Source organism: Didymella exigua (genome assembly GCF_010094145.1).
Source record: "Didymella exigua CBS 183.55 unplaced genomic scaffold M421scaffold_7, whole genome shotgun sequence".
NCBI classification, from domain to species: Eukaryota; Fungi; Ascomycota; class Dothideomycetes; order Pleosporales; family Didymellaceae; genus Didymella; species Didymella exigua.
Window position 1 is genome coordinate 798,405 of NW_022984781.1, and position 27,346 is coordinate 825,750.

Sequence of the window (27,346 nt, forward strand, 5' to 3'; positions counted from 1 at the left end):
GAACACGTCCCGAGCAGCCCCTGGCCACCGCCCAGCCGTAGCGAACGCCTCTGCCTTGTCTTTAGACGGGGAGCGTTAGACCAGCACCCGCGCAGGGGCCCCCCAAGATGCTAATTAGCCTGCACCGATAACGCTTTCACCACGCAGAAAAGAATCACCGAGATATTCACTGTCGTAGGAGGTCTTCCGGCAACAGGGTGTCTCGTGACCGTGTGCACTGCTGCTAAATGCTTTCTGGCAGCCGTCACAGAATGCTTCGTATTCTTGGAGTGCCCTGGCTAGGTATTGCTATCTCTATATTTACTGCGAGCCACGGACATGCGAAGATTCTCACTATTGAGACGACGGCTAGGCAGGGTTATACGATGTTATGCTCTGTGCCGTGCCTAATGACGCAAAGGTGGTGCTCCGTGGTGTCCGTGAAGGAAGAAACCCTCAGCGGCCACTACGGCTCAGCGTTACCCTCAACAGTCAGGCGTGCAATCTCCCGCCCCGTCACCAACATCTCCCCAAGCGAAAGCTCCAAGACACCTCCGCATCCACATGGTTCAATGCGTGGAGAGAAACCGCTGGGCCGTTGCTGTTTCTCGCAGAAGGTTCTTGTAACTCTTACCTAAGACACAGAGAGTCATGTACATCAGGCTGCAGAATGGTTTGCCGGTTACGATCCCGCCCGTGTCCTGACAATCCCGCTCTGCCATCGCGATGCAAGTGTCAGGTCTTGCAGCCTTCTCCACTATGATGGAAGCCCAGCGTGACGGCCTGGTCGTCCATGCTACGGCTTATCACAGTGGAAGCGGACCACGCTCGAGTCCTTGCTGCTTGCACTCGGCATTGGCGCAAAGGAAGCACCGCATGGGAACCGATATTGATGCCACCAAGTACAACATTTGTGTAACTGCTACGAACCCAGCACACACCGCTTCGGCTGCACCAACCCGCGAGAGGCAATGCACTACCCACGAATTCGGTTCTCTGGGGACAGTTGCGACAGTGATTGAGTATCCGTATTTCCAATCCTAGCGGCAGCTCCCAAAAATGGTATCGATTGGACAACGCATCTAGCAAAGTCAGACTTTCGATCCAGCTAGTGGACGCCTTGTAGCACCGTGAACAATCCCAGTGTGCATCGGCTTCTGCGGAGTACCTAACAGAATCTTCCATGCGGTCTTTCGCTTGCCAGGCGCCAGGGCTGTTGTGCCGGACCGTAGACACCGAGCTCTGACGACGTGATGACTTGACTCTGGTGTCTGGTCTTCAGCCTCGGACCCGGGCAGGCGACTAGGAATTGGGCAGTAAGCAGACGATAATTGACTCAACAGGTCAGACCGAGCCGCATGCACACATGAAGCGAGCCTGTCACATCTGACTTTGATTTGGATCTTCATGTTCCAAACAGATGACGTTCGATCAGCTCGACCGGCGTCAACTGATGCACAGTTCGTGCCATAAGACATCCCGCTTGCGTGCAGCCAATCTACGGACACGACTAATGGGGTGAGCATGCTCCGTAGCCCCCATGAGTTGGTAGAGTAGGCTGTGTCGTCCCCGTGGGCAGGTATTGGGAACCGACGATCAGAAGTTGCCACTCGTTGTCGCTAGACACTTGTGAATTGTAACGCACCCTGCAGTTGTTCACAGCCGCGGCCAAAAGATCATCGACCAGGGCCCACGTGCGACCAGTAAGCACGTTCAAGGTATGTATTTGCCCAAGGCTAGGTGTTCAGCTCGGCTATCAAATATTGATTGCTCTCGACAAGCCGAGACGAACACGCTCACTCGTGGGACTCCCATCACCGGTTGTAAGCACGAGATGGCACAGCATCGGAGCATTCCAATCTTCCAGCTCAAATGGCCTTGGATCTGAGTAGTCCGTACACGTGCGTTAGCAAGGCTTCACGGCATATATCGTATTCGGAAGTCAGGTTTAGATTCCACCGAAATTCTCGCGGCCCGTACATCAGATTGCTGTAATCTGGTAGGACCAGCGCTTGGTGCGCAGCATGATCAAACCACCACGTGAAGTGGTGTGCCTGAGAAAACGTTGCGAAGTGCAACTTGCTTTTCGAAATCACGTCGTACGTCCCTCGAGATTGCAATTCGGTGTTACTGACAAGCAAGGGCGTCAGGGTTCATCCTTAACGGACACTTGCTTGTGCGAGTACCCGATTGACATGAGCCTATTGACAGATCCTGAGATCGAACCGCAGACTGTTGAAGTTGCAAGTTTTGACCAGCACACTCGACGCTCCCCGATGCTTTGCGCTTAGGCAGAAGAGGGGCCTGTTGCAGATAGGTAGATGCTGCATGCATCTGATCAGGCTCGGAATCGCGAGATCGTCAGGTCAAGCCAGGATCCCAATCTACTTGCTGCAGGTGCGCACGAATTTGATGAAGCAGCTACGGTCTGGGGCGCCGAGCCTCGCGATAATTGACAAAGAATGTCTGTTTTTAGCATGCTGCTCTGGCTGGTTGCTGAGGCGCCTGGGTACCATGTTGCACGTTTGGGTGCTTGTCTCCATGCTTGTCTCCAGATCTCGCTGACGCAGGGACTTTGCCAGTACCTGGGGTCACCGTTTCCGGCGTCTTCCTTACGGCTCTTCGATCACAGTCCATGGCTCAACCCCGATCTGTCGCTGAGGTGACTGGAATTTTGCGATGCCAAATAAACACACCTGATGGTGGACAGACATTTGCTCTCGCAACAGTTACTCTCGGCAGATGATGTTGCCGAGTCCCCTGTTCTTGTTACCGGCGTGGCTTCCCAACCGGTCGTTCAATGACATCTTCGCTGGCGCCCGACCAGTCCGACCACCACTACCACCGACTGTGTACTCTTGTCTTTGTCTTACAACAGCAACACCATTGTCCTGAAACCGAAACACCCCACGTTATACCCGTATCACCTTATTTTGCCTTAGTACCTGATCGCCATGCCTATCCGCAATCCATTTCGTCGTGCGCCTGGCGCCGAAGCCGCCGATGAGGCGCAACGCAATGGCGCCGATAATGACTTCAAGAACACAGCAGTCTCTGGCGCCAAACCACTAGAGATCAAGGATACGACTGAATATAAATTGAGTGGTAAGATAATCCGCGGACATCCCTGAACGCGCTCGCCAGATGCGCTTGATACGGACAGGCGCTTACTGCTGCTCTAGAAATCAACGATAGCGGAGTCTACCTGCCTGTAAGACGCGCCCTTTGGATCTGAACAGTTGCGATTGCAATGCGACTGCGAGCCTATCCTTCTTTTGAGACTGGTATTGACACTTGCGCCAGCCATCCCCGCAGCAGGACAAGCCCACCTTCTGGCATTCCAAATCCAATGTCTCCACTACGTCCTCGAACCACCGAAGCCTGTTGGCTGAGACTGAGCCATTCAACATCTCGCGCGAGAGCTTCGACTCGTACAGGCGATCCTTCGTACGCCGACAATACATTAACTCCAAGCCGAGTACCCCGCTTACAAGTGCAGGATATCTCCGCGCGATCGCCCATCACAGATATAACCGCCGAAACATACCCTCGGCAGTCACTCGACGCACGACGATCAATCGATACGAGGCGCTCTCTCGATGTACGCCGTTCCCGAGCAACACCTCGCTCATCTATGCAGCAAGGACGTCCAAGCGAAAGCACAGACCGGGTGCCAGAAGAGGGGTTCGAGGACGTGGGATTGAACGACGAGCCAAAGCCAGCGCCCAAGAAGCGTGGGATTTTTTCACGATTCGGCGACAACAACAACAACGCAGACAACAAACCGGAAGAAAGGCCCTCGCCCGGTCACCACTTTTCGTTAACCGGACGAAAGCGCGCCGAAAGTGGAAAAGGCGAAGAGCTGAAGCCCATGGGACGGCTGTCAAGTGACGCGCCTGTCGAGACACGGTAGATTTGAATGCAGGACGTTTGATCGGCATAGAGAGGAGAGCATCAGGGCATTTGAAAGAATCGGGTACCAAGGCGTAGAGGAGTTGGTCTGGCAGCATCACCCATACTGCTTTGGGCAAAGCATTGGCTGCATCACGATCGCTACATTCAACTGACCAAGGGCAGTATGATCACGACAACATAATAATGAATTCTAATCTTCAACTCCCCCAGCTTCAGAGCAACCTAAGCCCAAGCATGTTCAGCAACACGGCAGCTGCCCTCACATCTAGTACCACAACTCGCATTGTTCCCCTGCCAACCGCAAAAGCAGCACTGCACTTCCCGACACCGGCGCGAACAGCTTTCCTGATTGAAAGCAGGCCGAGCGTCTCGAGCCGAACGGATGAGTGCAATGTGCGCAGTGGCGCGTGGCTGGTTCGGTGTCGTCATTCGGCAGTCGTGGCTGGGTGGTGCAATGCAGCCTATCAGTGCTGGAGCTGCAGCATGTGGCGCTACGGCGCGGTTGGCCACGGTGGAGTTCAATGACAGTGTTGCGCAGCAGCTGGAGTCACAATTGTGGAGTGCTGTTGAAGGTCAAGGTAGGTGCTTGCTGAGAGGGTTGAGGATGGGTATTATGATTGTTGCAGGTGTGTTGTTGCTGTGTCTGGGAGATGCTTGGTTTGCAAAACGCAGCCCGCAAGCATGTCGAGAAATCCACCTTAGAACCAACTGCTGCAGGCTCGGGGTAACGTGGAAGGTGCGAGCATGACGTTTGGGCGGTTCTTTCCACGGTTGTTGATGGTAAAACCAAGGAGCGGCAATGTTTGTTCTTTTCGCTTGCGTTTGATGCTGGAAACCGCAAACGAAAAGAGCACGACCGACAACTGACGAGACGGTGAACACTTAGGCGACTGAAACCGGAGTCTTAGGACACTGGAAACGATGATGTTGTGAGTTTGGACACCGGGCCACAAACCGAGGACCAGTCACTTGACCAATGCCCAGCGACGCTGGACCTTGCCTTGACACATTCCGACAAAGACGAAAGAGCTTGTCAAACTATGCTCCAGCAGGCCGGAGCCTGCTGCGTGATCTCGTATGCAGTATGACTGTACTCATCTGCGCTGCAGGGGCGCTTTACAGTGAAGGCGGGCGTCTGCTTGCAGTACTTACCTGGCGCTATCTGGCGCAACAACACACGAAAGCCTTTCTCTCGCTCATCTGAAGCTTTCTGTCGTCTTTTGGACCGATTTGCTTCTCCTCCACGACACATTTTACCACCTTGCCTTTCGCCGCTTTCGTTGTTTCGAGCCACTCACGTACCGAAGACCGCACTGAGGCCGGATTCAAGAAAGGTATGTCTCCGCACATAGTGCACATGTATCAACTTACGAACGGCTGTCTAGTCATCTACTCACAGTTCCTTGAACCAGCGGGACAATGGCAGGCCCTAGCCGACAGCGCCCACCATCCCCTGCGACAGCGTATCTCTTTCATCACGTCGCACTTCCTCCGAAGCTTCCTCAAGCTTCCGATCACGATGCTGCGTTCGAGAAATATCTTATTGATATAGCTCTAGAGGCACTACGCGACCTCAAAGCTTCCACCACGACCCAGCACAAGTACACGGTCAATATCGCCATCGCCACTGTCACAAATCTGAGGGAAGCACATGATAGTCTTGGTCAAGTCAGTGAAGCTCAGTTGCGACCGTTGCTGAGCCGCCTACTGGACGGCACATGCACTGGCTCCATACCTCTTGAGATAAAAGCTCAGAATTCTGGAATCCTGATCAGCCGGAAGGATAACTACATCACTTTCGAATGTTTCGAGCTATCACCCACGAATAATAACGCTATGCTCAACGGTCGCCTGCTACGCAGCTTCCCTGGTCTTGCTGCCAGAATTGCAATACCCAAGCTGCAAGAGCCTGGTTTGGTTCACATGCTTTCCGAAACGTTAGCCAAGATGAGTACACAAGTCGCGCCAGGCTTCCAACCTCAAGTCCGAAAGGCTGGTCAGAATCACGACGAGGTTCGCGATACAACTCATCCCGGAATGGTGACTGATTATCTCTTAAACGTCATCACTTCCCTTGGCGAGAAGACGGACGTGGCCTGCATCACCAAACACACTCGAGAGGAAATCTTGTGGGACAATGCTCTCCAACCATGGCGTCGATCCCCAATGTGGCTCCTCATTCGTGTGGTTCTGCAGCTACACTTCGCCAGGTCACAGTCAACGCTCTCTATCGGTGACAGCTTGTACAAGGCTTTCGGGATCCAAATGCTTGTCCGCATCCTCGGGTCTGCCAGGAGCCATTGGTCATCCTTTGGTAATGATCACCTTCATGTGCTCAACGCCAAGATCCTTCGTCGTGTACGTAAGCTCGAAATGCTATCGAAGTTTCAATGCTTGAAAGCTTCTTGGATCTGCGATATACGATCCCTCCTGGTCGATACATTCACCTTCATGGACAAGAAGTGGAGAACACTCACCGACGATACCAGCACGAACCTCAGCATTTCTACAATTGAGTCTCTGCGACCTGAGACGTCTCTTGATATGCACTTGCCTGGATTGGACAAGTTCATCCTCGATGTCCGCTCCAGACAATCGACACAAGCTTGCGCAGAATTCGACCCAGTGCTTCCGTATCCCACTTTTGCGAGCGAAACTCTGCCAAAGAAGTTTTCTGCGTCTGGCGATTACCGACACTTCCAGCTTGCTGCATTGGAGTCATGGGTTGAGAACTATCTCCAAGAGTGGATTGAGAATCATCAAAATGACAACGACACTTGCACTGAACTCCTCATCCTGATCCGGGCTTATCACAGCTGCGCCGTTTCCGCATACTCAGATCTTCCAGTAAGCTTGTCCGTCATGTATCTGACCGTTCTCGAACTGTGGGTCGCCTGCGACAGGGCAGCATGTGACGACGTCCCTTTGCTATCGACCTACAGTCCAGAAATCGAATTGGCTGAGCTTCAGTGTCTGGTCCTTCCTCTCCGCACCCAGATGAAGCGCTTGGACATCGTTGAGAAGTATGTTCGATCGCGAAATGTAGCCGCCATAAACAAAGTTTCGCTGTATCGCGACTTTGGCAAAGCTCAGTCGTTTGCTGTCAAATACTTCGACCAGACCTCCCGCCTCCAAGATCTCCGGTCGAAGATTGAGGAAGATGCAGACACCAAACGCAAGCATAAGTGCGAGGAGCTGGCACAACTCAAAACAAGATATGAGAGCCTTATGAGCCGTTACAGCGCCGGTAAATGCGAGTACGTCACGGTGGTCACCAACCATCACCACAATTACACCACCACTGTGCACAATGGCAGCTGCTCAAGATGCTCACTGAAGCAAGAAGCTGAATCTCTCAACATCAGCATCTACGAGTGGCCTCTATCTCCGCAGAACCTGTCTGCAAAGGCTACTGTTTTCGAGCTGGCGATTCCCGAGACATTCAGCGCTTGGCGAGATGCTTCAGCGTACATCATTCATGATTTACTTGGGTTCAAGGCCGAGTCTATGCAGAAACCTCGGAACTCTTACCGACTTGACAACCATCGCGACTTGTCTCACATGCTCGACCGGAGCCATCATTCACGGCGCATAATACCGCTATCATCCGTGAAGCCTCACTCAGGCACTCATCGCAATCTCAAGACAGCTGTCTCTACCCTCAAAGACGAAGATGTCTGTCTACCGAATGCGTTGCAATATCTATACTATGATACCTGTCAAGCCATTTGGACGTCGCCCCAGATCTCTTCCGGCCAGGTCCACCAGAAGTGTATGCACCGGATGCCAGGTCGTTCAAGGGGCCTTGAGCGCTTTTTGAGTAAGCCGACGTCTTCTCCCGACGGCCTCACACCTAATGAGGTGGTGGCCAGTCAGTCAGATTGTCCACCGCATTTCTCTATCGAAGAGTACAAGGCTTTTGGAGCACTCCCGCTCGGTCGAAACATCTTCTACTCGAACATACTTACACAACTCGCAGCGCCAACGCTTGATTTCTCCAAAGTTGAGACACAGTGCTTGATATTGCAGACTGTAACTCAGGTGGGCGTTCCAGACGGTCGCGTCGAGCGCGCAAGCCACCACGTCCTCACAGACCCGGCCTTTGGCACTACAATGATGGAGCATTTGGAAACTGCTCTGCAGCGTACAGCAGAGAATTGGGAATCTTGGAGGGCGGTTGCAACGCTCGTTCGTCTTGCTTGCCGCATACTCAGTCTGACACCTGCATCAGACGTCCGCCAGCGCAGTCTGGATTTTCTCAGCGGAGCTCGCCAGGTCGCCGTCAAATGGCACCACCGCCTCAAGAGCCGAGCAGCTGCGTCAACTGATGACAGTCAGCGTACAGAATTGTTCGCTAGAGCTGCAGAGATCGCTCTACTCGGGACCAGTACCTTCGATGTCGAATACGAATTTCTCCGCACCGTCCTGCAACAGCAAGGTGCGGTCTCGTCCCTCTTGCAATGCTCAATATCGGTACAAGAGAATCTGCATCTGATATTGGGCTCGGAGAATTTGCAGGACTGCGCCCTTCAAGCATGGCGCTCATTGATGTATCGCATGTTTCCAGAGTTACTCAGGACGATCATGCATGATTGTTCCGGCCTAAACGAAGCAGTGTCTACGAGCTGGGCGTCTTTTCAATCAACAGAGGCTACTCCTTGGAAATCTCTGAACAAGCCTAAGCATCATTGGTTATACATCTTCTCGGGCAAGCTTCCAGTCCACGTCAATCTGCTGACGGGAGAGCTCCTGGTCAATGGCCTGCCACTGACCCGCCTTCCATCGGAATACTTAGTCCATCCGATGTACACGCCCTTGTTCTCTGCTTCAGCCTTAGAAGTTGTTCCCACTGATGAGGTCGGGATGAGGTTCTCCGCTAAAACCACTTACCACGGCCATGAGCTCCATTTTGGGATGGCCAATGGAGACATGCTTGTGGTCGCAATCTGTGTTGAGAAGAAGTAAGTTAACATTCCACATTTTACCAGCCGCGAAAACAAGTTGATATTCTATAGACTAGACCTGACACCGGCACAAGTGTTCGAGGGTCGATTGCCACACGCCTTTGTAGCTCACTACATCCATTGGTATGATCACAGGACCAGCACAGTCATCTTTCGACCACGCGAGAATCCTTGGCACTCCTCAAGTGCTGATGAATGGCACCTTCGACGTCACGGATCTCATTGGCGCCTCTCGAAAGGCCCACACACGCTGGTGAATGTTTGTAGCAGCAATGCCCGCACGCTCTCAGCGCTGCTCAAACTTGTAGAGGATGAGCTGCATATCCACATTATACACGATACCTCGTCTCGATCGACCGAGATACAGCTCCCTCGACTGCAACTTGACTTCCAAGTCACCGATGGCGATGATCAGATTCGCTCACGTCAGTATCGAGGCATGATTGTGGACGAAGACCAGAGAGTAGGCACCCTTGTTGGTCTAACCAGCAAAATCGTTCTGCGCAACACTATGTCTACGAATGACAGATTGGTGTTGATCCCTGAGGGTCCTGTTCGCTTTAGCAAAACTCGAGATCACCACGTGTCAGTGACGATTGGCCGGCAGGACGATACGAAAGTCCACGCATACCAGGTTGACACGACACTCGGACGGATTTTAGACAATGGTGCACTACAGAGCAAGCTCATGCTATGCTACTTGCATGCACTCACATCACATTGTCTGCGCGATCCTCTCACAGGCAACACTGGGACTGAAGCAGCACTGAAAATTCTGAGGTCTTCAGCTGTCCGCTCTTTCGACATACTTACGCTCGATAACATCAGATTGCTGAAAAAGATCGCTGTGCTCTCGCCATCCCGATCGTTCTATCCAGCCAACGAGCATGTCATGCAACAGATTGAATGGAAGACGGACCTGTCCTGTCTCTCGCAGCATGGTGATTTCCACTTTCTGGTCAAAGAGATTCTGAAACATGAGGAGAAGATGTCGTTGTTCCGCTCGAGCAATTTGCTCGCTGGACTTGACCCGGACGAGCTGGCCTGGATGTCATCCGTAAATTTTGGTCTTCATCAACGAGCTTCAGCACGTGACTCCGTGTTTCGGGTTTCCGGATTTGGAGCCGAGCTGTTCACAACAAAGATGGATAGTACTTATCAGGCGCGAGATCGACCGCTAAACTCTGACCGAGGTCAGAGAGCTTTTACTGTCGCCAAAATGACTGTCCGAGAACCCGCTACACTCGACTCGTCCGTCCCCAATCTTGCTACTATTCGGCAACATTTCAGACGAACGAGAGCTTACGGCGCCAAAGACAAGGACAGCACACTGGCTTTGTGCTATGATTCGAAGTGGTTGGACGACCCGTCAACTATAATGGAGGGGCTTTGGTGCACCCTCCATCATAACCTGGCGTCCTCTCGTGCGAGCTACAATAAGTTTGACATCATGATCTGGTTGTCAGCCATGGCATTTGCATCTGAGGTGGATATGAACATTATCAGAGCTCTGCTCGCATTCTACCGGATGCCGGAACTGGCCACCGTTCAGGTGCCACGAACAACTTGCTTCGAATTGACGCAAGGAAACACCTTCAAGCTCCAGGAGATTCGTGCGGCTGCTCAAAAGGCTGCACGATCTTACAAGGGCTCCCAAGAAGCCAAAATGCCGAAGCAAGGCTCCGAGACCAAAGATCAACACTTACACAGGATAGAAAACTTGTTCCGGGTCCGATCACGGGCAGCAATCGATAATTTCGTCAACAACCTGCAGGAACAATGGCCATGTGAGGATCCTTCGACACCGAGCGGTGGTAGCATCAATACGTTCATCGATTGCGGTGTCGGAATGGATGTTGTCAGGCGTGCGTTCAAGTTGTGGTACGACAACCGTAGCTTCGAGAGATATATGGATGCTACCTCAGACATCATCCAACGCTTCCAGGCACTCCGCATAGTCGTTCCTCGCTTTATTGTAATGTCCACATTACCGAAGATTTCTGCTCAGGAAGTTGATCGACACTGCAACTCTATTGCTATCTTTGGAAATTCTCCACCGACTGTATCCACCTACCAATCGGATGGTAATCCAGACACACTCATTACGCCGAGCCAGCCAAGTCTGCCCTTGTCACAGTCGAAGAGCGTCTCCATCGTCTCCGAGACACGTGCTCGAGTCGATGACTTCTGCTCGACTTTGAACTCATGTGTACGATCGGCATGTGAGCAAAGATATGTCGATGACCTGCGATCCAGCTGCGATTCTTTTCATGAACAAGAGCGCGTCAAGAAGGCGGATGATTGCCTTATCAATGATCACGCTCAAACCCTCTTGCGAGCCCATCTGATCGCTTGCGAAGATTACGTCGAGAAGTTCAATATTAGGCTTACGGAAGTTCTCGAGCTCGGGATTTTTCAGAGCACCGCGCTTGCATCGCAGATTGGAATGTCCCCCCGTACATCACCGATGTTCTGGCTGAGCCTACTGAATCGTGATCGATATGACCGTCTTCCGAAACGATGGCAGGCTGCCATTATTCAATACGGCCTGGCTATCACCAATCTACATCGAGCGCAGAGGTTGGTCGCTCTATGTGACAAACCCGTCGAACTGAATGAAGAGCTTCGCCACAGAGGTAATGTCAACTGGAATCCAGCCGATTACCCTGAGACTCTGCTTCTCGAAGCTGAGAGTGGTATCATGGTTCGGGAAGTCCAAGCCCAGATCGCTGAGCATATGATGCACCCAGAGGGCAACCATAATACTGTCATGCAGCTGAATATGGGCGAGGGTAAGTCGTCTACGATTGTTCCCATTGTTGCTGCCTCTTTGGCGGACAGAGAGAGGTGAGTTCGAAAATATGCACTCCACTGTCAAAATGAGTAGATTGCTAACATCACGTCAACAGGCTTGTCAGGGTCATAGTAGCCAAGCCTCAGAGTAGCCAGATGCTGCAGATGCTTATTGCAAAACTGGGCGGCCTCATCGACCGCCAAATTTACCACATGCCCTTTTCCCGGGATCTCCGGCTAGACGAAAATGATGCTCGGGCCATACGTACGATGTATGAAGATTGTATGGCCAATCGAGGGATCCTCTTGATTCAGCCCGAACACATACTGTCATTCAAGCTTATGGGTATCGAGTCCCTGCTCACAGAGAAACCTGCGACAGCAAGACTTCTTCTCGACACCGTGCAATGGTTCGATCAAGTCTCTCGTGACATTGTTGACGAGAGTGATGAAAACTTCAGTGTCAAGTTTGAGCTCATCTACACAATGGGATCTCAGCGAGCCATTGGATTTGCACCAGACAGATGGCTACTCATACAAGAAGTTCTCGGCTTGATTCCAAGGCTGGCGACACAAGTTCAGGCTACCCTACCACTTTCGATCGAAGCCCAAGACGGTAGCGATGGCCGATTTCCGCGAGTGAGAATTCTTCGTGATGATGGAGCCGAGGCCCTGCTTGCTCTCCTTACGGAGCACATCATCAAAACTGGTCTGACAGGACTCCCGATCTGTGGTCAGCCCAGGAGAGTCCAAGAATCTGTCATGGACTACATCTCTATGGCAGATTTAACCCTGGAACAGGTTCATGCGGTAGAGCAGAGCAGATTCTGGACTTCTGCCACCAAAGAACCATTGCTTCTCATCAGGGGTCTCCTCGCTGGCGGTGTCTTACGGTTTGCACTGACCCAGAAGCGTTGGCGTGTCAACTACGGCCTCGATTCTACTCGCGTCCCGCACATTCAGCTTGCAGTTCCATATAAAGCCAAAGACTCACCGTCACCGAGATCGGAGTTCTCTCATCCCGATGTTGTCATTCTTCTGACACTTCTCAGCTACTACTACGGCGGTCTGAAAGATCAAGAACTCTTCGATTCATTCGCACATTTACTGAAATCTGATCATTCCAACATCCACTACAATGAGTGGGTACGCACGGCAGCTCCTGGTCTTCCCGTCGCATTCCGTCAGCTGTCTGGGGTGAGCATCAAGGACCGTGTCATGTGTATTCAGCAAATCTTCCCGCATTTGCGTTACGCTCGCGCCGCAATCAATTACTACCTCAGATTTCTGGTATTTCCGAAGGCGATGAAAGAGTTCCCTTCCAAGCTCTCGGCTTCAGGATGGGATCTGGGCGCCAAAAAGGAGCATCCTACAACCGGCTTCAGTGGTACCAACGACACTATGCACGTGTTACCTCTTGCAGTCAAACACCTGGACTTGCTGAGTCAGAGTCACACCAACGCTCTGGTTCTTAGTTACATTCTACAGCCCGAGACGTCGGTTGAGCAACTATCACCTCGGTCTAACGGCACAGACGCGGAGCATTTGCTTACTGTTATTAATGGCCTACAGCCAGAAGTTCGTGTCGTACTCGACGTCGGCGCATTGATACTTGAGATGGACAACACTCAGGTTGCTCAGTGTTGGTTATCCATGCGAAGAGACGATCGGACAGAAGCAGTAGTGTTCTTCAAGGGCGAAGAACTGACTGTACTTGATGTCAGTGGACGCATCGATTCGTTCCAGACATCGCCATTTGCAAAGCAACTTGACCGGTGTCTGGTATATCTTGACGAGGCGCACACTCGAGGCACGGATCTGAAGCTCCCAAGAGACTACAGGGCAGCAGTGACACTGGGTGCGAACTTGACCAAAGATCGTCTGGTTCAGGGTGAGTGATTTTACTTGCACATGTTGTTGATATACTGACAATTCCTCAGCTTGCATGCGTCTTCGGAAACTTGGGAAGGGTCAGTCGGTAGTATTCATGGCCCCGCAAGAGATCTGCATGAAGATTCGGGAGCGAAGGCAAGCAAAGGTCGACACTGCAGTCACAGTCACCGATGTCTTGTGTTGGAGCATCGGCGAGACCTGGCTCGATCTGTCACGGAGCATGCCCCTCTGGGCTGTTCAAGGCCACCGCTACAAAACGCACAAGCATCTTCTGAACGGCGCTACCACGACATTAGCGCAGGCTGAAGCTTTTTTGGAGGACGAGGCTCAGAGTATCGAGGACCGATACAAGCCAATATTGCGGAGCACTAGTCAATTCTCCGGATGGGATGCGACTAACCCGAGCATCAAGCAGATCCAGTCTCGCTGTCGGGAGTTCGAGGCTATGGGCTTCAACTCAGCTACGCTCCAGGAAGAACAGGAGGTAAATCAAGAGAATGACAGTCTGAACATACGAGGCTAACATGTTACAGCGTGAACTCAGCCCTGAGATTGAAGAAGAACGCCAGATCGAGCGACCACTCAGGATGACGGCTGAGAAGCACACTATTCATCCAGATCTAGTGCAATTATCACATACTGGGCAGCTTCCTAGGTCTTCACCCGCCTTCCAGCCCGCTTTCCAGGCTCTCAATTCGACCTGTGCCGCCCGGGATTTCGACCTTGTTCAATTCCCGAAGGACCTGCTAGTCACTGCAGACTTCATACGAACAGTACAGATTCCTGCTGGCTCGAAACAGGCAGATTTTGTGTCCGATTCCTACCTGAGGCCAGTCCAGTGGATCCTTTCGGTCACTAACGCGACTCATCCGGACACAATCCAACAGCTGATCATCCTAAGCCCTTTCGAGGCAAACTCACTGCGTTCTACGATCGAAGAACATAAAAAGGTGACCCTGCACCTGTTCGCGCCGCGCTTCAACGTTAGTCTCGCTCCACTTGACGAGCTCAAGCTGTTCAACGTTGGTCGCAACTTCGATGGCAGCCGAGTACCGCAGTCGCTTACGGTGCAGCTCAATATCTTCGCTGGCAGTCTTTATCTTCGCTCATTCGCTGAGTACCAGGCGGTCTGCGACTTTTTGGGTCTGCTGCGAGGCACACTCGGGCCTGATCAGCAAGCCTACGCTGACGGCTTCATCGACCCGCCTAGCGGAGGGTGGGGGTTGAGGACTTCTCCAGTTCAATTCCTCCGTGCTCTGCTCATGAAGATCAGGAAAGAGGGTGAGGGCGTCGAGAAGACACACATGGGTAGGTTGTTGGGCGGTGTTCGTCTGGAGGAGTCTGATTTCGATACTGGGGCTCCTCCATCTCAGGGAGGAGCAGGATCTGGTGCTCCTGGTCATTCACTTCTGCGATGATTGTGTGCAGATGATGGTGGCAAGACCTATGGGGATTCTGCGATCCGACAGTCTTGTTTTGGCTCATCCGAAGGCCTTAGATTCGGAGGTTGGTGTGGCTGGATAGAAGGAGGTCTATGATAGACGCAACTAGGATACTTGAGAAGGAAAGGAGGGAAATTGCAATAGATCACAAGAAGTCACACCACGATCATCCAGCCACACAGGTTTACAAGAAGAGCTTTCCATCATTGCTATGTACTCATGCATAGTCTCATCAAAAGTGTTTACAAGAACAGAACGACGCGCCAGCGCTATGATATCCAAACACCAACTTTTGCTTTCCATGAGCGAAGCACCTATGCGCTTAAAGTCCAAAGCGAATCGCTTAGCAGGAAGCGAGAGGAGCAGTGAACTTGCAGGTGCCGGAAGAACCAGTGGAGACGGTCTTGGGCTCGCTGCCGTCCGTAACACCCTCGAATTCCTCGCAGATCTGCTTGACGCCGGAAGCGCAGGTAGCGCTGTCGATGGTGGCGGTGTCGCCGAAGTTGGGGTTGATGCCGACGAGCAGCTTGCCAGAGGAGGCCTTGACGTTCTTAATCACAACGTGGCGTTCCGAACGCTGCTTGCAGTTTCCACACGAGCGGTAGAGCTTGCCGAAGTCGGCAACCTGGAAGCCGTTGATGGTGACGGTTCCGGCGCCGTTGTGCTGGATGACCTTGTCCGCGGCGCCAGTGGCACCGCCGCCGGTGATGGTCGCGTCACCGTCCTTCTTCAGGGTAAGAGCATCTGCGTAACTGTTAGAATGTGTGGAGTGTGGAAAGGAGTGGAGTGATGCGTACCCTCGCAGACTGCAGCCCACCAGACGTTCTCGAGAGTACAGGAACCCTGGCAGTGGATTCCCTCGATTTGATCAGCTCCGATAATCACGTTCTTCAAGGTCCCTTTATCGGCAATCGAGAAGACGGCATCAGAGTCACCGCCCTCAGCCTGACCAGTGCAGCTGACACCACGGCCGTAGGTCTTGAGGCCACCGTCGAAGGTGTCAGTAACCACCTTGGGCGCGCTGAAGGTCTCAGTACCTTTGGAGGAGGGGATGGAGATGGTGGCGCGCTTGTTAAGGCTGGAGAAAGAAGCGGGAGCCTGGTAGGAGGGGCTGGCAATGGCAGCAGCGGCGAAAGCCAAGATGGAAGCAGCCATGGAGGCCTTCATGTTGATGGTTGTTGAGTTGGAAGTTGGTGATGAAATCCAAAGGATTCAAAGAGTGTTGGTTTTAGCGAGTGCTGGTTTGAGTAACGAAAGGATGCGTCGAGCAACTGTAGAGAGAAGAAGTGAAGAGACTGTTGATGGCTCGATGAGGAGTGCAGAAACTGTAGGGTGTGGCTGCTGCTCCCTCTTATACTCACAAAGTCCATCTCAAGCGGAATACAACCTTCGCCTTCGCGAATGCTGTCAAAGCGATGCCGGCGGGGACCAGGATCTGCGCATGGACCTCAGTTAGAGTAGCATTGGACACAACCGCGTTTCCGCGATGCAAGTGCGAATCGGTGTTTATCAACCGGACACGCTGAGGTAGCGCGAACCTCGCGCCTGCATTGCGTTTCAGATAATCACCCCACAGTTTGTTCCAATGAAGAGGCGTTATGGATCATGATGGACCGGCTGGGGCTGACAATGTGTCAAACACTCTTGTCGCACGACAAGCATTAATGTAGGCGGCGGTGATGCTGTCGCAGCGTCTGACAACCGGTACCCATGACAGTGCCAGACTGTGGATTGGCAGACAGTTTGAACCACCTTCAGCATGGACATTGAGCAGATGGCATGAACATAGTCGTTCAAGTATAGCGTCTCTGCAATACTTTGGTGTTCTCGGAGCCTCGGACTCGGACTTGAGCAGCTCGAAACCGCCAAGCAAGGTGTTTCGATGGTGGACGAAGCGATCGCAGGATCGACTGATTCAATGTACAGGGAGGTTCATCGGATAGACCACCGTCATCAAGCTGTGCTAGTACCGGGGATGGTGCCCCAGCGGGCCAAGACAGCCAAGTCGAACTCTTGTTTACGACACAAAGCATAGGCGAATCCCATGCTCTATATCAGCAAACAATGCGAGGCCACTGCAGGGTCAAAGCACCGTTTCGAGTAGGCTGATAAAAAGGTTGTCGTGCAACAAGTCGCTCAGGAGAACGAAGTGTGGAGAATGTACGTCGCGAAGCCAAAGTGCCAAGGCTTGGCTTTCTCCACTGTTGACGGTGCCATTGCGCCGAAGAAGGGTTGTGGTCTTCTGTCCTAATATTTACTACAATTCTGACTCAATGACGGTCGCGCCTGATCGGTTTGTTTCATTTCGCATGTTGGCTGCTCTTCGCGGTCTCATCTCTTGTGTGGGGTCGAATGCTGCCTTGACGGAAGAAGCCGGAAAATCAGATACCATGGTATTGGGAGTGAATGGGAGGACTCTAAATCTATCTTGAAATGTCCTGATGACGCAGACTCGTCTGAAGATGTGCAAGGCTATTGCCACTGCACGAGTCGCTGCGGGAAGAGCGATCAGCGAGGTCGTTGTTGCCTTCACCGTCACGGCAGGAGAAGGCAAGAAGTAGTTAGTGACATCCTGAACCTTCAACACCGTGACTCGAGCGACGAAACTCTAACGACAACGATCTGATTCGGTACGGTGGTGTGTGCTGAAGTCTCGACCTTTCTGAGACGTGAAACTTTACAATGCGTGGTAGCGGTGGCTGAAGGGTGGCTCAGTGACAATAAGCCACTCTGGCTGACGGCAATCGGGGTCGAACATCTCTTGCACACCAACACCACATCTTGAATGGGGCTTTTCTGCTTTAAAGGATTCAGCTTGCGGGCCCTGGGTCCCTCCTCTGTATTTGTCCATCTCTTTTCCATCTCTCTCGTTGCTTTGATAGCCACCATTCCTTGCTTGACAAGTGCTGTCATTTAGGTCTGGCAGCCATGCAGAAGCGGATTGATGCCATGGCTGGTGTGCCTGTCTTATTGTGAGTTGAGAAGAGGTTTACGTGCTGTCGACGAGTGAAGGACTTGATGTCTGCAACAACTAGTTATCGGGTACAAACGTGGCATGTTCGTCGTGGAACAATAACGAGTCTGGAATGACCGAAGATGCCTTGCAGATTGACGACCGTTGACGTTCTTTTAGAGCTGCCGACCGAGCCGTCACCATCAAAGCGAAGCATACGCAGACGAATCGCGGATGTTGATACAGGCCTGCAGAGACAACCGTAAGGCACGCAGGCTGGCAAGGGTTCAAAAGGCATGGTTAAACCTGTGGAGCGCTCATCAAGAGCACATCTGGATATCGATCCATCATCTCTAAAGACTAATCGGCGGCGCAATGCTCGAGACGGATCGATCTGCGCAGCTGCACGGAAGCGTCCATGGAGGGTGAGGTAGCGTGACGACATTGAGGCTGTTCTAGGTGCGAAACGCTGCTTGGTAACCTGTGGAGAATCGTCAAAGGCACTTTAGCCTGGTCATTGTTACGACTTGGCGAGCTGGTGGAGCGTGCGTCCACGCAAGACAGCAGGTGCAGCAGGGTACAATTGTCTCTCAATGGTGGAAGGAAAGAACTCCAGACAGGTCATGGCAAGGCAGTAACGACCACATCTGCTTCGGAGTCGTCGAGTGTACACGACGTGCAAGAGCTTGAGATGGTATATTGCGCTAGACGTTCACTGTCAGCTCTGAGAGCCATCACGATATGTCCGTGACTTTTGAGCGCACGCTCAAGATGTCATTGTCAGTGATAAGGGTGCAAATGCAGTTATAAACTTCATCTGCAGAGCAACACAACGGTTCATGGCAGCACCGCCTTATCGATAGTGAATCAGCCCTAGTTACCGGTATGCACGCGAGTCATAGCTCCAAAGTTCGCGATGTTCAATTCTCCACGACCGAAACACCCACACCGTCACACACTCACCATGGCTGACGCAGATGAAGACGTCTCGCACCTGGGAGCGCAGAATGAGGTGGAGCATGATCCCACCGAAGAGGCGCAGGACTTCCGCTTCCTCGACAAGCTCATGTACGCTCGAAAACAGCTCTGATCACCGCACGGAAGCTGACGATGAATCGATAGAGGGGGGCATGATGTAGCGCACCTGACTCTCCCGAAGCGTGGAGAGAAAGACTTTGAATCGCACTCGACCAACTTGCAACTCGACACGCTCGAAGCCTCGCGGCGGGCCATGCACGGCGTCCTCTCGTGGCAGCGGACACACACACAGAAGAACCACATCCTAGCGCAGTACCGCCCCGACACAAACACGGTCTGTGTTGAGAAAGTCAAGTCGCAGCATTTTCAGACGATTGGGCGCTCCAAGGGCGGGAAGGAATGGCTGCTGCCCGAAGAAGCGCTGTTCATGATCGAGCGAGGCAGTCTGGACTGCAGATGGCCCGTGAAGAAAGACGACGGCGACGAGCAGAAATACAGGACAGAGGACGGCGCGCCCATGAGCCTGCAGGCGGCCTATGCTGCCTTCATCGGGTACGAAGAAGGCGTGGGCGGGAAGCTGACACTCGAGATGTACAATGTATACGCCGGCCTGAAGAGATCTGGATACGTCGTGTTCCGCACTGGCACCTGGGACGAAGACCGAGGCGAACTGCTGGCACACGACGCAAACGCGCAGGATGCACGCAAAACAGGCCCGGGCATCTTCACCCGCTTCTTCTCCGAGATCTGGCGCCGCATCAGCCAGCCCACCTACACAGTCGCGCCCGAGAGCCTCGCCTTCGGCCCCCTCATCAAGCCCGGGCTATATCGCAGCTACGCCGACATATTCCGGCTGACGCACCTGATCCGCGCCCACGACCGCAGCGCGCCACCGACCTTCACGCTCCCCCCCGCAGCCTCGAACCCCTTCCGGGTGCACTTCGACGTGTACCGCACAACAAGCGGGTTTCGCAAGACGCAGCGCGGCCCACCCGACTTCCGCATCTGCGTGATCAACGCGCGCGAGACGTCGATTCCGACGGGCGCGCAGCTGAACGATCTATTCGCGCAGCTACCCGACGACGCACCCAAGGCGGGCGCGAACCACTTCCAGAAGCTGAAGCACGGGCGCCGCAACGTCGTGCTGGCTGTTGTCGACAACGGGATTCCTAGCTATCTCCGCGTCGCGGACGCGGCGTTTGACGAGATCAAGATCTACGAGCGCACGGGCACCGGGGCGCGGGGCAAGGGCGGCAGGGGGAGAGGCGGAGGTAGGGGAAGGGGAAGGGGGAGGGGACGCGGCTGAAGAATATGGTGGATTGGCTGAGGAATATGGTGGATTGGCTGAGGAATATGGTGGATTGGCTGAAGAATATGGTGGATTGGCTGAGGAATATGGTGGATTGGCTGAGGAACATGTTGGATGGAAGGCGATGGCTTTACCACACGTGTGGATGAGACCGGAAGGATCCACATTGAGAAGAGCAACGCGTCAACTCGACAAACTAGCAGCGCTTGCCCAGAGAGCAAGCAAGCAGCAGATATAGCAAGACAACCCACGGCAACGCTCCGCGGAAGCACTGCACATGCCTAGTACCAAACCGGGGACGCAGGCCACTCAAGCAGAGTCCAAATGGCACACTGGACAGCATAATGAAACGCGACTTGAAGTTGACGGGCTACATTTTATTCGGATCTCTGACTCGTTTCGACGAGATGGTGCTGATGACGGGGACGTGTATTGATGTTTCGTATATCTACGATCCTGCCATCCCCCATCGACCTCGCGCAGTGCGACATGTTGTCCCGAGTCCCATGTCCACTACATACCAAGGTCGTGTATCTTTCCCCCATGCTCTCACGCGGCCCATTCATTGTTCCAAATCCAGTCAAAACAAAACGCGCCAGCTCACAACCCTCCCCCGCTCCCCGCGCAAGCACACTCACACTGGCACTCACTCGAAGTCGGTGTGCAGAGCGCGGATCTTGTCTGGAGATTGAGGGAGCCTGATGACCATTGAGGGAGATGACCATCGAAGTCCACTTCAGTGCGTACACGATTCCACACTGTCCCGCTCCAACAGACGTGAATGTTTGTGTAGCTTCGTCATCTTGCGCCCTGTGGATGATCTCTGCCAGAGCAGATTCGAGTGAGAGGGCGGATTTTGTAGAGCGTGCGGCCGAGGATGTATTCTGGCTTCGCTGTCTGGAGCTCAGCGGCGCTCAGAAGATGGGTGTCCTCGTTCCGAGTGTCGATCAGAAGGCCACGTAGAGAGTCTGTGACAGGAGTCGCAGACGCAGCGGGATCATCTGTTCGGTCTTGCTTGCGGCCGTCAGATATGATGCTGGAGCTGAAGGATTGCTGCAGTAGATTTGGCTGTGGTCGTGGATGAGAGTAGTGTGAAGTCGACAGAAACGAGCTACTGGAGTGTTGTGTAGGTGACGGGGAATGTTCTGCCATGTTCATTGTTGCCGCCTGGGGAAGATGTGGTCCTCGACTGAAGGTGGGACCCGTGGGTTCAACAAGAGCGAACCAAACATTGAATCTTGCAGAACACATTGAGTCTTGCAGAACACATTGAATCCTGCAGAACACATTGAATCTCGCAGAACACATTGAATCTCGCAGAACGCATTGAATCTTGCAGAACACAGTGTCCACTCACAGGTACGGTATATCCAGACGTCGAGTAGTTGCACCCACAGGTACGGTATACCCAGACGTCGAGTAGTTGCAACAGCATGGCTCAAGACCACGGACAGCTGTAGATGTTGGCTGGCACTTCTTTGAACGGCACCCGGCGCACTTGCATGCCTCGGTGCTTTGCAGGCACTGCGGATCGTCGGCTTCGGGATCCTCGCATGGCAATGTGGGCGTGGCACATGGTCAGCCCGTGGGGACGGCAAAGGCGCGTGATAGTACGCCGAGTCGGAAGATGTTGTGCATGTCGAGTCCTCTCACCCCTCGACTTCCCAGACCAGCGTCTCGCGGTTCGCGAACTGCATGAGCGACCAGCCGTTGTTCCCGCCAAACGCCTGCGCACTCATCGAGAACCACGCGTCGGCGTGATCAGCGGGGCCTGCAGTCGCGGCTCGCGGGCCCTTGGCCGCGGCCCAGACGTGCAGAAAGACATCCTTGATGAACGCGGGCGTGATGAAGCCGCGCCAGCGCACGCGCACGAGGTCGCGCGTCTCCACGCCGCGGCCAAAGTCGGGCACGTCGTAGCGACACAGATGGCCGTCCACCTCGGCGCTGCCGGCCCTGACGCGCGCGGACCCGAGGCTCAGCAGATCCAGCCACTCGAGCAGCGCGAGCGCCTCGCCCTGGCCGTAGAGCGCCTCGCCCTGGCCGTGGAGCGCAGACGGCGCGTCCAGCCTCGGCACGACAACGCCACGCAGGGCGGCGACATTGGGCTGCAGCCGCACAAGGCGCGGGGCGTGAAGACTCAGGACCTCGCGGCCGTCGCGCACGCTCTCGGCAAACCCGGGATTCGCACTGCAGAACACGACGGCCAGGCTGTCGGTGAGGACCTCGCGGGCCGCCCAGCGCAGGCGCTCGAACCCCTTGTTGCCCGCGCGCATGCTCGCGAGCTTCAAGTCGCACTCGACGCGCCACCGCGCGCTGGCGTGCTTCTTTCCCCCGTCGGCGAGCGGCACGCCCACGAGACCCGCGCGCTCGTACGCAGACCGGTGCATGTCGATCCGCAGCACGCCGTCGTCGACCTGGAACCGCATGTTGGCGTCGGCGCGGCCCTCGCTCAGCAAGCTCGTGCGCCCGGTGCGTGCGTACGCGTCGGCAAACGGCTCGTCGAGGACATTGGCGAGCGTCATGCAGGCGCGGGCGTACACGGCGTCGCGCGCGGCGAGGTGGGCCTCGACCAGCTCCCAGAGCTCGGCGGGCAGGACGAGATCCAGCGTGTGGCTGTGCGGGTGCGCGAGGAACGTGGCAAAGGGCTTTTTCTTCGCCGAGGTGTGCAGCGCATCAATGTAGGCGGGGAGCGCGGAGTGGGAGAAGTACGTCTTGGTGTCGGTCGAGGGCGGGGGTTTGTGCAGGTCGAGCATGGCGGGTGGCTGGGGTTGGAGTGTGGACGGGTAGGGGGGAGTTGAGTATAGGCGGGCGGCTGAGTATAGGCGGGCGGGCGGCTGAGTGTAGGTGGGCGTGGCTTGCGGATCGCGAGGTGGACATGGACATGATGAGCTTCCCGGAAATGTTGGCTAGCGCGGCGCGGTCCGCGTGGGGCTCGCGCGGCCAGGACGCACGGTCACATGACTCGGATATGCTCCAACCGCGTTGAAAACGAACATGGTGGATAGAAGCAGTCTATGAAAGCACGCAACACGCAAGTGCAGCCAAAGTCTCTGGTATCACTCGACGCCCCCCGAACCCGTCCGTCCGGCTCGGTCCGCCTCGCATGCATATCCGAGTTTTCCCAGCGCCGATGATGGTCTATCGAGCCGCACTTATTCGGCCTGTGAAACTTCAGCCTGTGAGACTTTGGCCTGTGAGACTTTGGGCTTGGACGCGACTCTCGCGGCCGGGTCCGTGTCGTGTGCGGGCCCGTGGAGCGTTTCGAGCTCGACGTCTGCCTGCGGCTCGACGACGGGCTGCGCGTTGCGCAGCTTGACGCTGTACTCGTGCTCCTCCTCGTTGAGCGGCTCGACGTCGACCGTCTGGTCGTCGGGCAGCATGTCGTGGCGCAGCTGCCAGCCTGCGCGGCGGGCGAGCTCGGCGACGATGACGTCGCAGTCGCCGAGCAGCTGAATGTCAAAGTTGATGTGGTGGATGGGCTGTGCGCGTTAGCAGGGTCGCGGCGGCAGCAGAGGACCGACTTGCATCGCGCGATATGAAGATCTGCGGGACGTGGCGCGGCAGGAAGTTGGGTATCTCCGACACGGGCGCGACCTTCATGCTCGTGCCCATGACGATGACCAGGTCGACCTTGTCCTTGTCGACGTCCTTGAGGCGGTCGAAGAAGTCGTTGGGCAGGGCCTCGCCGAAAAAGGTGATGTCGGGCTTCATGATGCCCGGCTGCGGCAGGTCAAAGGCGCCGTCCGACTCCGAGTCGGCGTCGCTCGCGCGCTTCTTGCGCGCGCCGTGCCCGTTGGAGGAGCGCTTGCGCTTCAGCCCGGGCTTCTGCGCCGCCAGGGCGGCGACGCAGCGCGTGCACTCGGCGGGCTTCATGGCCCGCACCGCGTCGAAGATGTGCTCGCCGGGCACGTTGTGGCTGCACTTGCGGCACGTAGCCGTGGCCCACGAGCCGTGGCACTGGATGAGCCGGTCGCGGCGGATGCCGGCGTTGGCCTCGACGTTGTCAATGTTCTGCGTGTAGTTGGTCAGCAGCTTGCCGTGGTCCTGCAGCAGGCGGATGAAGGCGTGCGTCGGCGACCACTGCTTGAGGTCCGGCACAATGTCGCCCGCCAGCTGGTAGAAGATGCGCGGGTCGTCGTCGAAGTTGTGAATGTCAAACACCTGCTCGGGCTCGTCGTAGCCCATGGCCCGCAGCCGCGAGTAGAAGCCCGTGTTCTTGGACCGGAAGTCGGGGATGCCCAGGCTGGTGCTGATCCCGGCGCCCGTGATGACCAGGACGTGGCGCCGCTCGCGCAGCAGCCGCGCCGCGTCGTCAATGGTGCGGTGCTGCGCGAGCCGCGGCCGCTTGTTGAGCTCGCGGTTGATGGCCAGCCCGAGCAGCTGGTAGAAGCTCTCGTCGGGCGCCTCGTCGAGGAAGCGGGGGATGCGCACGTTGAACGCCGTGCACAGCTTGCGCGCCGTCATCTTGTCCGACGTGATGTTCTCCATGACAAACTGCGACGCCCCGACGGCATGCAGCCGCTGCCGCAGCTGCCGCGCCTCGTCGGGCGCGCATGTCGTGGCCGGGTCTGCGAGCGTGTGAGCGTGGACGGGCGGGTGCAGCGAGCGTCTCTCTAACCACGGCTGCCCGAGTGCTCCTCCAGCGCGGCCACGTCGTCGAGTATCTCCTCGAACAGACTGGCCGTCTCCCACCCGGCGCCGTCGCGATCGCCCTCGTCGTCGTCGTCGTCGTCGTCGTCGGCGGCGGCGGCGGCCGTCCTGACGAGCGCAGGCTGGCCAGCCGTCTCCGTCTCGCCCACGGCGCCCACGGCGCCCGCGTCGCCCGCGTCGCCCGCTGCGGTGGGGGCCTGAGCTGCCATGTCTCTGCGCGGCGGTCTGCGCGGCGGTGCGCGGCGGTCTGCAGCGCAAGAAGACGCGAAGACGCGATGCCTAGAGGCCCAGTCCGGCACGTCGGGTGCTCGGGGGGAGAGGGGGGGGCCAGCGCCGTCCGCGATTGGTGGCGCTCTTCTCCGCCGCTTGCTTGCGAGTCGCGACGACAGGTCGCCCCGTGGACCGCGTCGTGCAGCGCCAGCTCTTCGTTCGCTAATCTGCACTGCTGCTGCGTGATCTGGCATGCGCCTGTTCCCGCTGCTATGCCGCAAGCAGCGCCCCCGAGCATGTCCTCGCCCGCTTGGCCAGTCCGCAGTGGCTCGCCCGCCTCGTCCGCCTCGTCCGCGAGCCGTTCGGCATCCCGAAGCCTGGCGTCCTGAACGCTGTGCCTTGTCGTTTTCTCGCTCGCTGCGTTCAGCGGGTGCTCCACCGCGCGCTGGCCCAGTATAAGGAGGACGTGCCCCGGGCGTCTGCATACAGGTCTGGCTGTCTCTTCGCCTGGCTGTCTCTTCGCCTGGCTGCCGTCTTGCCTGCCGTCCGCCCGTCTGCCCGCCGTCTGCCCGCCGTCTGCCCGCCGTCTGCCCGTCGTGTGCCCGTCGTGTGCCCGTCGTCTGCCCCCATGGCCGCCGTGCTCGACTCGTCGATCCCCCAGACTGCCGCCGGGCTGGCCCGCGCGAACGACGGCCTGAGCCCGCTCGAGGCCCTGCCCACCGAGATCGTCAACCACATCCTCGCGCACCTCGTGCACCCGCGCTCGCGCCTGCCCGGCCTCACAGAAGCACAGAGCGCCCACGACTTCCCGCGGTCCACCAAGCTCGAGATCAAGAACCGCGAGGACCTGACCACGCTGCCCGACGCCCAGCGGTGGGCGGCCGACATCTTCGACTTCCAAGCGCTGCAGCACCCCTTCCACGTCCTCGCCCGCACCTCGAAGCGCCTCCATGCCTTTGTCGAGAGCTACTGCGCCCACCTCGTGCGCACCTGCAACATGTTCAACCTGCCCTTTGCCCACTACGACCGCCACGGCAGCGCCTACCCGGACCTGAGCCACATTGTCTACCGTCGCCTGTGGCTGCAGCACGCCCCGCGACTGTGCATCTACTGCCACGTCGCCCTCGACTGCTACCCGTTCCCCCTCGTGAAGCGCCTGGTGGCCGCCTGCGAGGACTGCTTCTACCGCCAGACTCTGGTACGCCCCTGCACCACACCGCGCCCCCTGCACTACACCACGCCCCCTGCACTGCACCGCGCCCCCCGCACTACACCGCGCCCCCCGCACTACACCGCGCCCCCCGCACTACACCACGCCCCCTGCCCCAGACTGACACTGACCGCGTCCAGACTGTCGACGAGGTCGAGCGCCAGTACCACATCTCCATGCCGACCATGGCCTCGTCGCCCTCGATCCGCGGCCCCGGCCCCGCCTCGCCGTGGGTCCTGCGCGTCGACGTCGAGGCCATGGCCTTCCGTCTCTACGGCACCCGCGCCTTCCACGCCGCCCACGTCGACCAGCTCGGCAAGCCCTGCTCCATCTGCGCCATCACCCGCTTCGGGCACCACCTGCCCCCCGCCGCCGCCGCCGCCGCCGCCGCCCGCACAGACCGCGGCCTCAAGCGCGGCACCACCCGTCCTGTGCGCGTGGCGCTGAAGAGGAAGGCGAGGAGGAGTAGGTCGTGAAGAGATAAATGTACCCGGCCACATGAATATTTTCTTTGGTTGATTCTTGCATGGATTCTTGCATTGGTGTTGCATGGATTCTTGCATGGATTCTTGCATTGGTATTGCATGGATTCTTGCATTGGTGTTGCATGGATTCTTGCATTGGTATTGCATGGATTCTTGCATTGGTGTTGCATAGATTCTTGCATAGATTCTTGCATTGGTGTTGCATGGCAGTACACGGGGGATGCATCTTCTTCAAAGGTACATGGCTGGTGGTGTTCTGGATCTCATCGAGGCGTTTCTTGATCTTCTGCATCTCGTAGACTCGGGCTGGCGTTCTTTCACTGGCGTACCCTCTTGCTCGGCGTTGGCGGCTCGACCTGCTCGTCTTGCGTTTCTGCTTCCGTGATACCTCGCTGGCGCTGGCGTCACTGCATAGTCTGGATCAATATCGTATATCTTGCCTGCTCTCTCTGCTTCTGCTCTACTCTGAGTTACTGACGTCGTACTGCCGCTGTACTGACACTGTACTGACTTGACAGCAAGGCGCTAATTATACCACATCTACTGTCCTACTGCCACTGTACTG

At 55.8% G+C, this 27,346-nt stretch overlaps 10 protein-coding genes across 10 annotated transcripts; 6 read left to right on the plus strand and 4 right to left on the minus strand.

The window, feature by feature from the left end:
- The first annotated feature begins 274 nt into the window (after positions 1-274).
- M421DRAFT_362714 (uncharacterized protein) lies at positions 275-974 on the plus strand. Its single transcript, XM_033589692.1, has one exon. It carries the CDS (start codon positions 371-373, stop codon positions 740-742), a length of 372 nt encoding a protein of 123 aa, XP_033451192.1. The 5' UTR covers positions 275-370; the 3' UTR covers positions 743-974.
- A 1,959-nt stretch (positions 975-2,933) lies between these two features.
- Positions 2,934-3,892, plus strand: M421DRAFT_58060 (uncharacterized protein; the record flags this gene model as incomplete). The annotated part of the gene is made up of 4 exons (XM_033595562.1): positions 2,934-3,084; positions 3,162-3,190; positions 3,283-3,426; positions 3,479-3,892. 4 exons carry the CDS (start codon positions 2,934-2,936, stop codon positions 3,890-3,892), a joined length of 738 nt encoding a protein of 245 aa, XP_033451193.1.
- A 181-nt stretch (positions 3,893-4,073) lies between these two features.
- On the plus strand, positions 4,074-4,756 carry M421DRAFT_362735 (uncharacterized protein). The gene has a single exon (XM_033589693.1). The coding sequence runs from the start codon at positions 4,277-4,279 to the stop codon at positions 4,640-4,642; it is 366 nt and encodes a 121-aa protein (XP_033451194.1). The 5' UTR covers positions 4,074-4,276; the 3' UTR covers positions 4,643-4,756.
- A 557-nt stretch (positions 4,757-5,313) lies between these two features.
- Positions 5,314-14,962, plus strand: M421DRAFT_57599 (uncharacterized protein; the record flags this gene model as incomplete). Its single annotated transcript, XM_033595520.1, has 5 exons — positions 5,314-8,855; positions 8,910-11,705; positions 11,768-13,542; positions 13,592-14,028; positions 14,078-14,962. The coding sequence occupies 5 exons, from the start codon at positions 5,314-5,316 to the stop codon at positions 14,960-14,962; spliced, it is 9,435 nt and encodes a 3,144-aa protein (XP_033451195.1).
- Positions 14,963-15,156: 194 nt separating this feature from the next.
- Positions 15,157-16,489, minus strand: M421DRAFT_418429 (polysaccharide lyase family 3 protein). Its single transcript, XM_033591782.1, has 2 exons — positions 15,784-16,489; positions 15,157-15,730 (listed from the first exon to the last, which is right to left on the minus strand). The coding sequence occupies exons 1-2, from the start codon at positions 16,151-16,153 to the stop codon at positions 15,330-15,332; spliced, it is 771 nt and encodes a 256-aa protein (XP_033451196.1). The 5' UTR covers positions 16,154-16,489; the 3' UTR covers positions 15,157-15,329.
- Positions 16,490-18,883: 2,394 nt separating this feature from the next.
- Positions 18,884-20,607, plus strand: M421DRAFT_418431 (uncharacterized protein). Its single transcript, XM_033591783.1, has 2 exons — positions 18,884-19,007; positions 19,062-20,607. The coding sequence occupies exons 1-2, from the start codon at positions 18,904-18,906 to the stop codon at positions 20,221-20,223; spliced, it is 1,266 nt and encodes a 421-aa protein (XP_033451197.1). The 5' UTR covers positions 18,884-18,903; the 3' UTR covers positions 20,224-20,607.
- A 1,268-nt stretch (positions 20,608-21,875) lies between these two features.
- M421DRAFT_99510 (uncharacterized protein) lies at positions 21,876-22,979 on the minus strand (the record flags this gene model as incomplete). Its single annotated transcript, XM_033598763.1, has 1 exon — positions 21,876-22,979. The coding sequence occupies one exon, from the start codon at positions 22,977-22,979 to the stop codon at positions 21,876-21,878; it is 1,104 nt and encodes a 367-aa protein (XP_033451198.1).
- A 222-nt stretch (positions 22,980-23,201) lies between these two features.
- M421DRAFT_362801 (SIR2-domain-containing protein) lies at positions 23,202-24,898 on the minus strand. The gene is made up of 2 exons (XM_033589695.1): positions 23,752-24,898; positions 23,202-23,705 (listed from the first exon to the last, which is right to left on the minus strand). The coding sequence occupies exons 1-2, from the start codon at positions 24,712-24,714 to the stop codon at positions 23,379-23,381; spliced, it is 1,290 nt and encodes a 429-aa protein (XP_033451199.1). The 5' UTR covers positions 24,715-24,898; the 3' UTR covers positions 23,202-23,378.
- M421DRAFT_418434 (uncharacterized protein) lies at positions 24,764-25,225 on the minus strand. The gene has a single exon (XM_033591784.1). The coding sequence runs from the start codon at positions 25,083-25,085 to the stop codon at positions 24,840-24,842; it is 246 nt and encodes an 81-aa protein (XP_033451200.1). The 5' UTR covers positions 25,086-25,225; the 3' UTR covers positions 24,764-24,839.
- A 564-nt stretch (positions 25,226-25,789) lies between these two features.
- Positions 25,790-26,652, plus strand: M421DRAFT_47022 (uncharacterized protein; the record flags this gene model as incomplete). The annotated part of the gene is made up of 2 exons (XM_033594710.1): positions 25,790-26,284; positions 26,437-26,652. Coding segments are annotated over 2 exons (711 nt in total), but the record flags the coding sequence as incomplete, so codon positions are not given.
- Between the last annotated feature and the right edge of the window lie 694 nt (positions 26,653-27,346).

Bases quoted from the DNA above. Each gene is read 5' to 3' on its own strand.
- M421DRAFT_418429 (XM_033591782.1), bottom strand. From the start codon at position 16,153: ATGAAGGCCTCCATGGCTGCTTCCATCTTGGCTTTCGCCGCTGCTGCC. The intron at 15,731-15,783 runs GTACGCATCACT...ACAGTTACGCAG, and splicing joins GTGGGCTGCAGTCTGCGAGG to ATGCTCTTACCCTGAAGAAG.
- M421DRAFT_418431 (XM_033591783.1), top strand. From the start codon at position 18,904: ATGGCTGACGCAGATGAAGACGTCTCGCACCTGGGAGCGCAGAATGAG. The intron at 19,008-19,061 runs GTACGCTCGAAA...ATGAATCGATAG, and splicing joins CGCTTCCTCGACAAGCTCAT to AGGGGGGCATGATGTAGCGC.
- M421DRAFT_362735 (XM_033589693.1), top strand. From the start codon at position 4,277: ATGAGTGCAATGTGCGCAGTGGCGCGTGGCTGGTTCGGTGTCGTCATT.
- M421DRAFT_418434 (XM_033591784.1), bottom strand. From the start codon at position 25,085: ATGGCAGCTCAGGCCCCCACCGCAGCGGGCGACGCGGGCGACGCGGGC.
- M421DRAFT_362801 (XM_033589695.1), bottom strand. From the start codon at position 24,714: ATGGAGAACATCACGTCGGACAAGATGACGGCGCGCAAGCTGTGCACG. The intron at 23,706-23,751 runs GCAAGTCGGTCC...TAACGCGCACAG, and splicing joins AGATCTTCATATCGCGCGAT to CCCATCCACCACATCAACTT.
- M421DRAFT_362714 (XM_033589692.1), top strand. From the start codon at position 371: ATGCTCTGTGCCGTGCCTAATGACGCAAAGGTGGTGCTCCGTGGTGTC.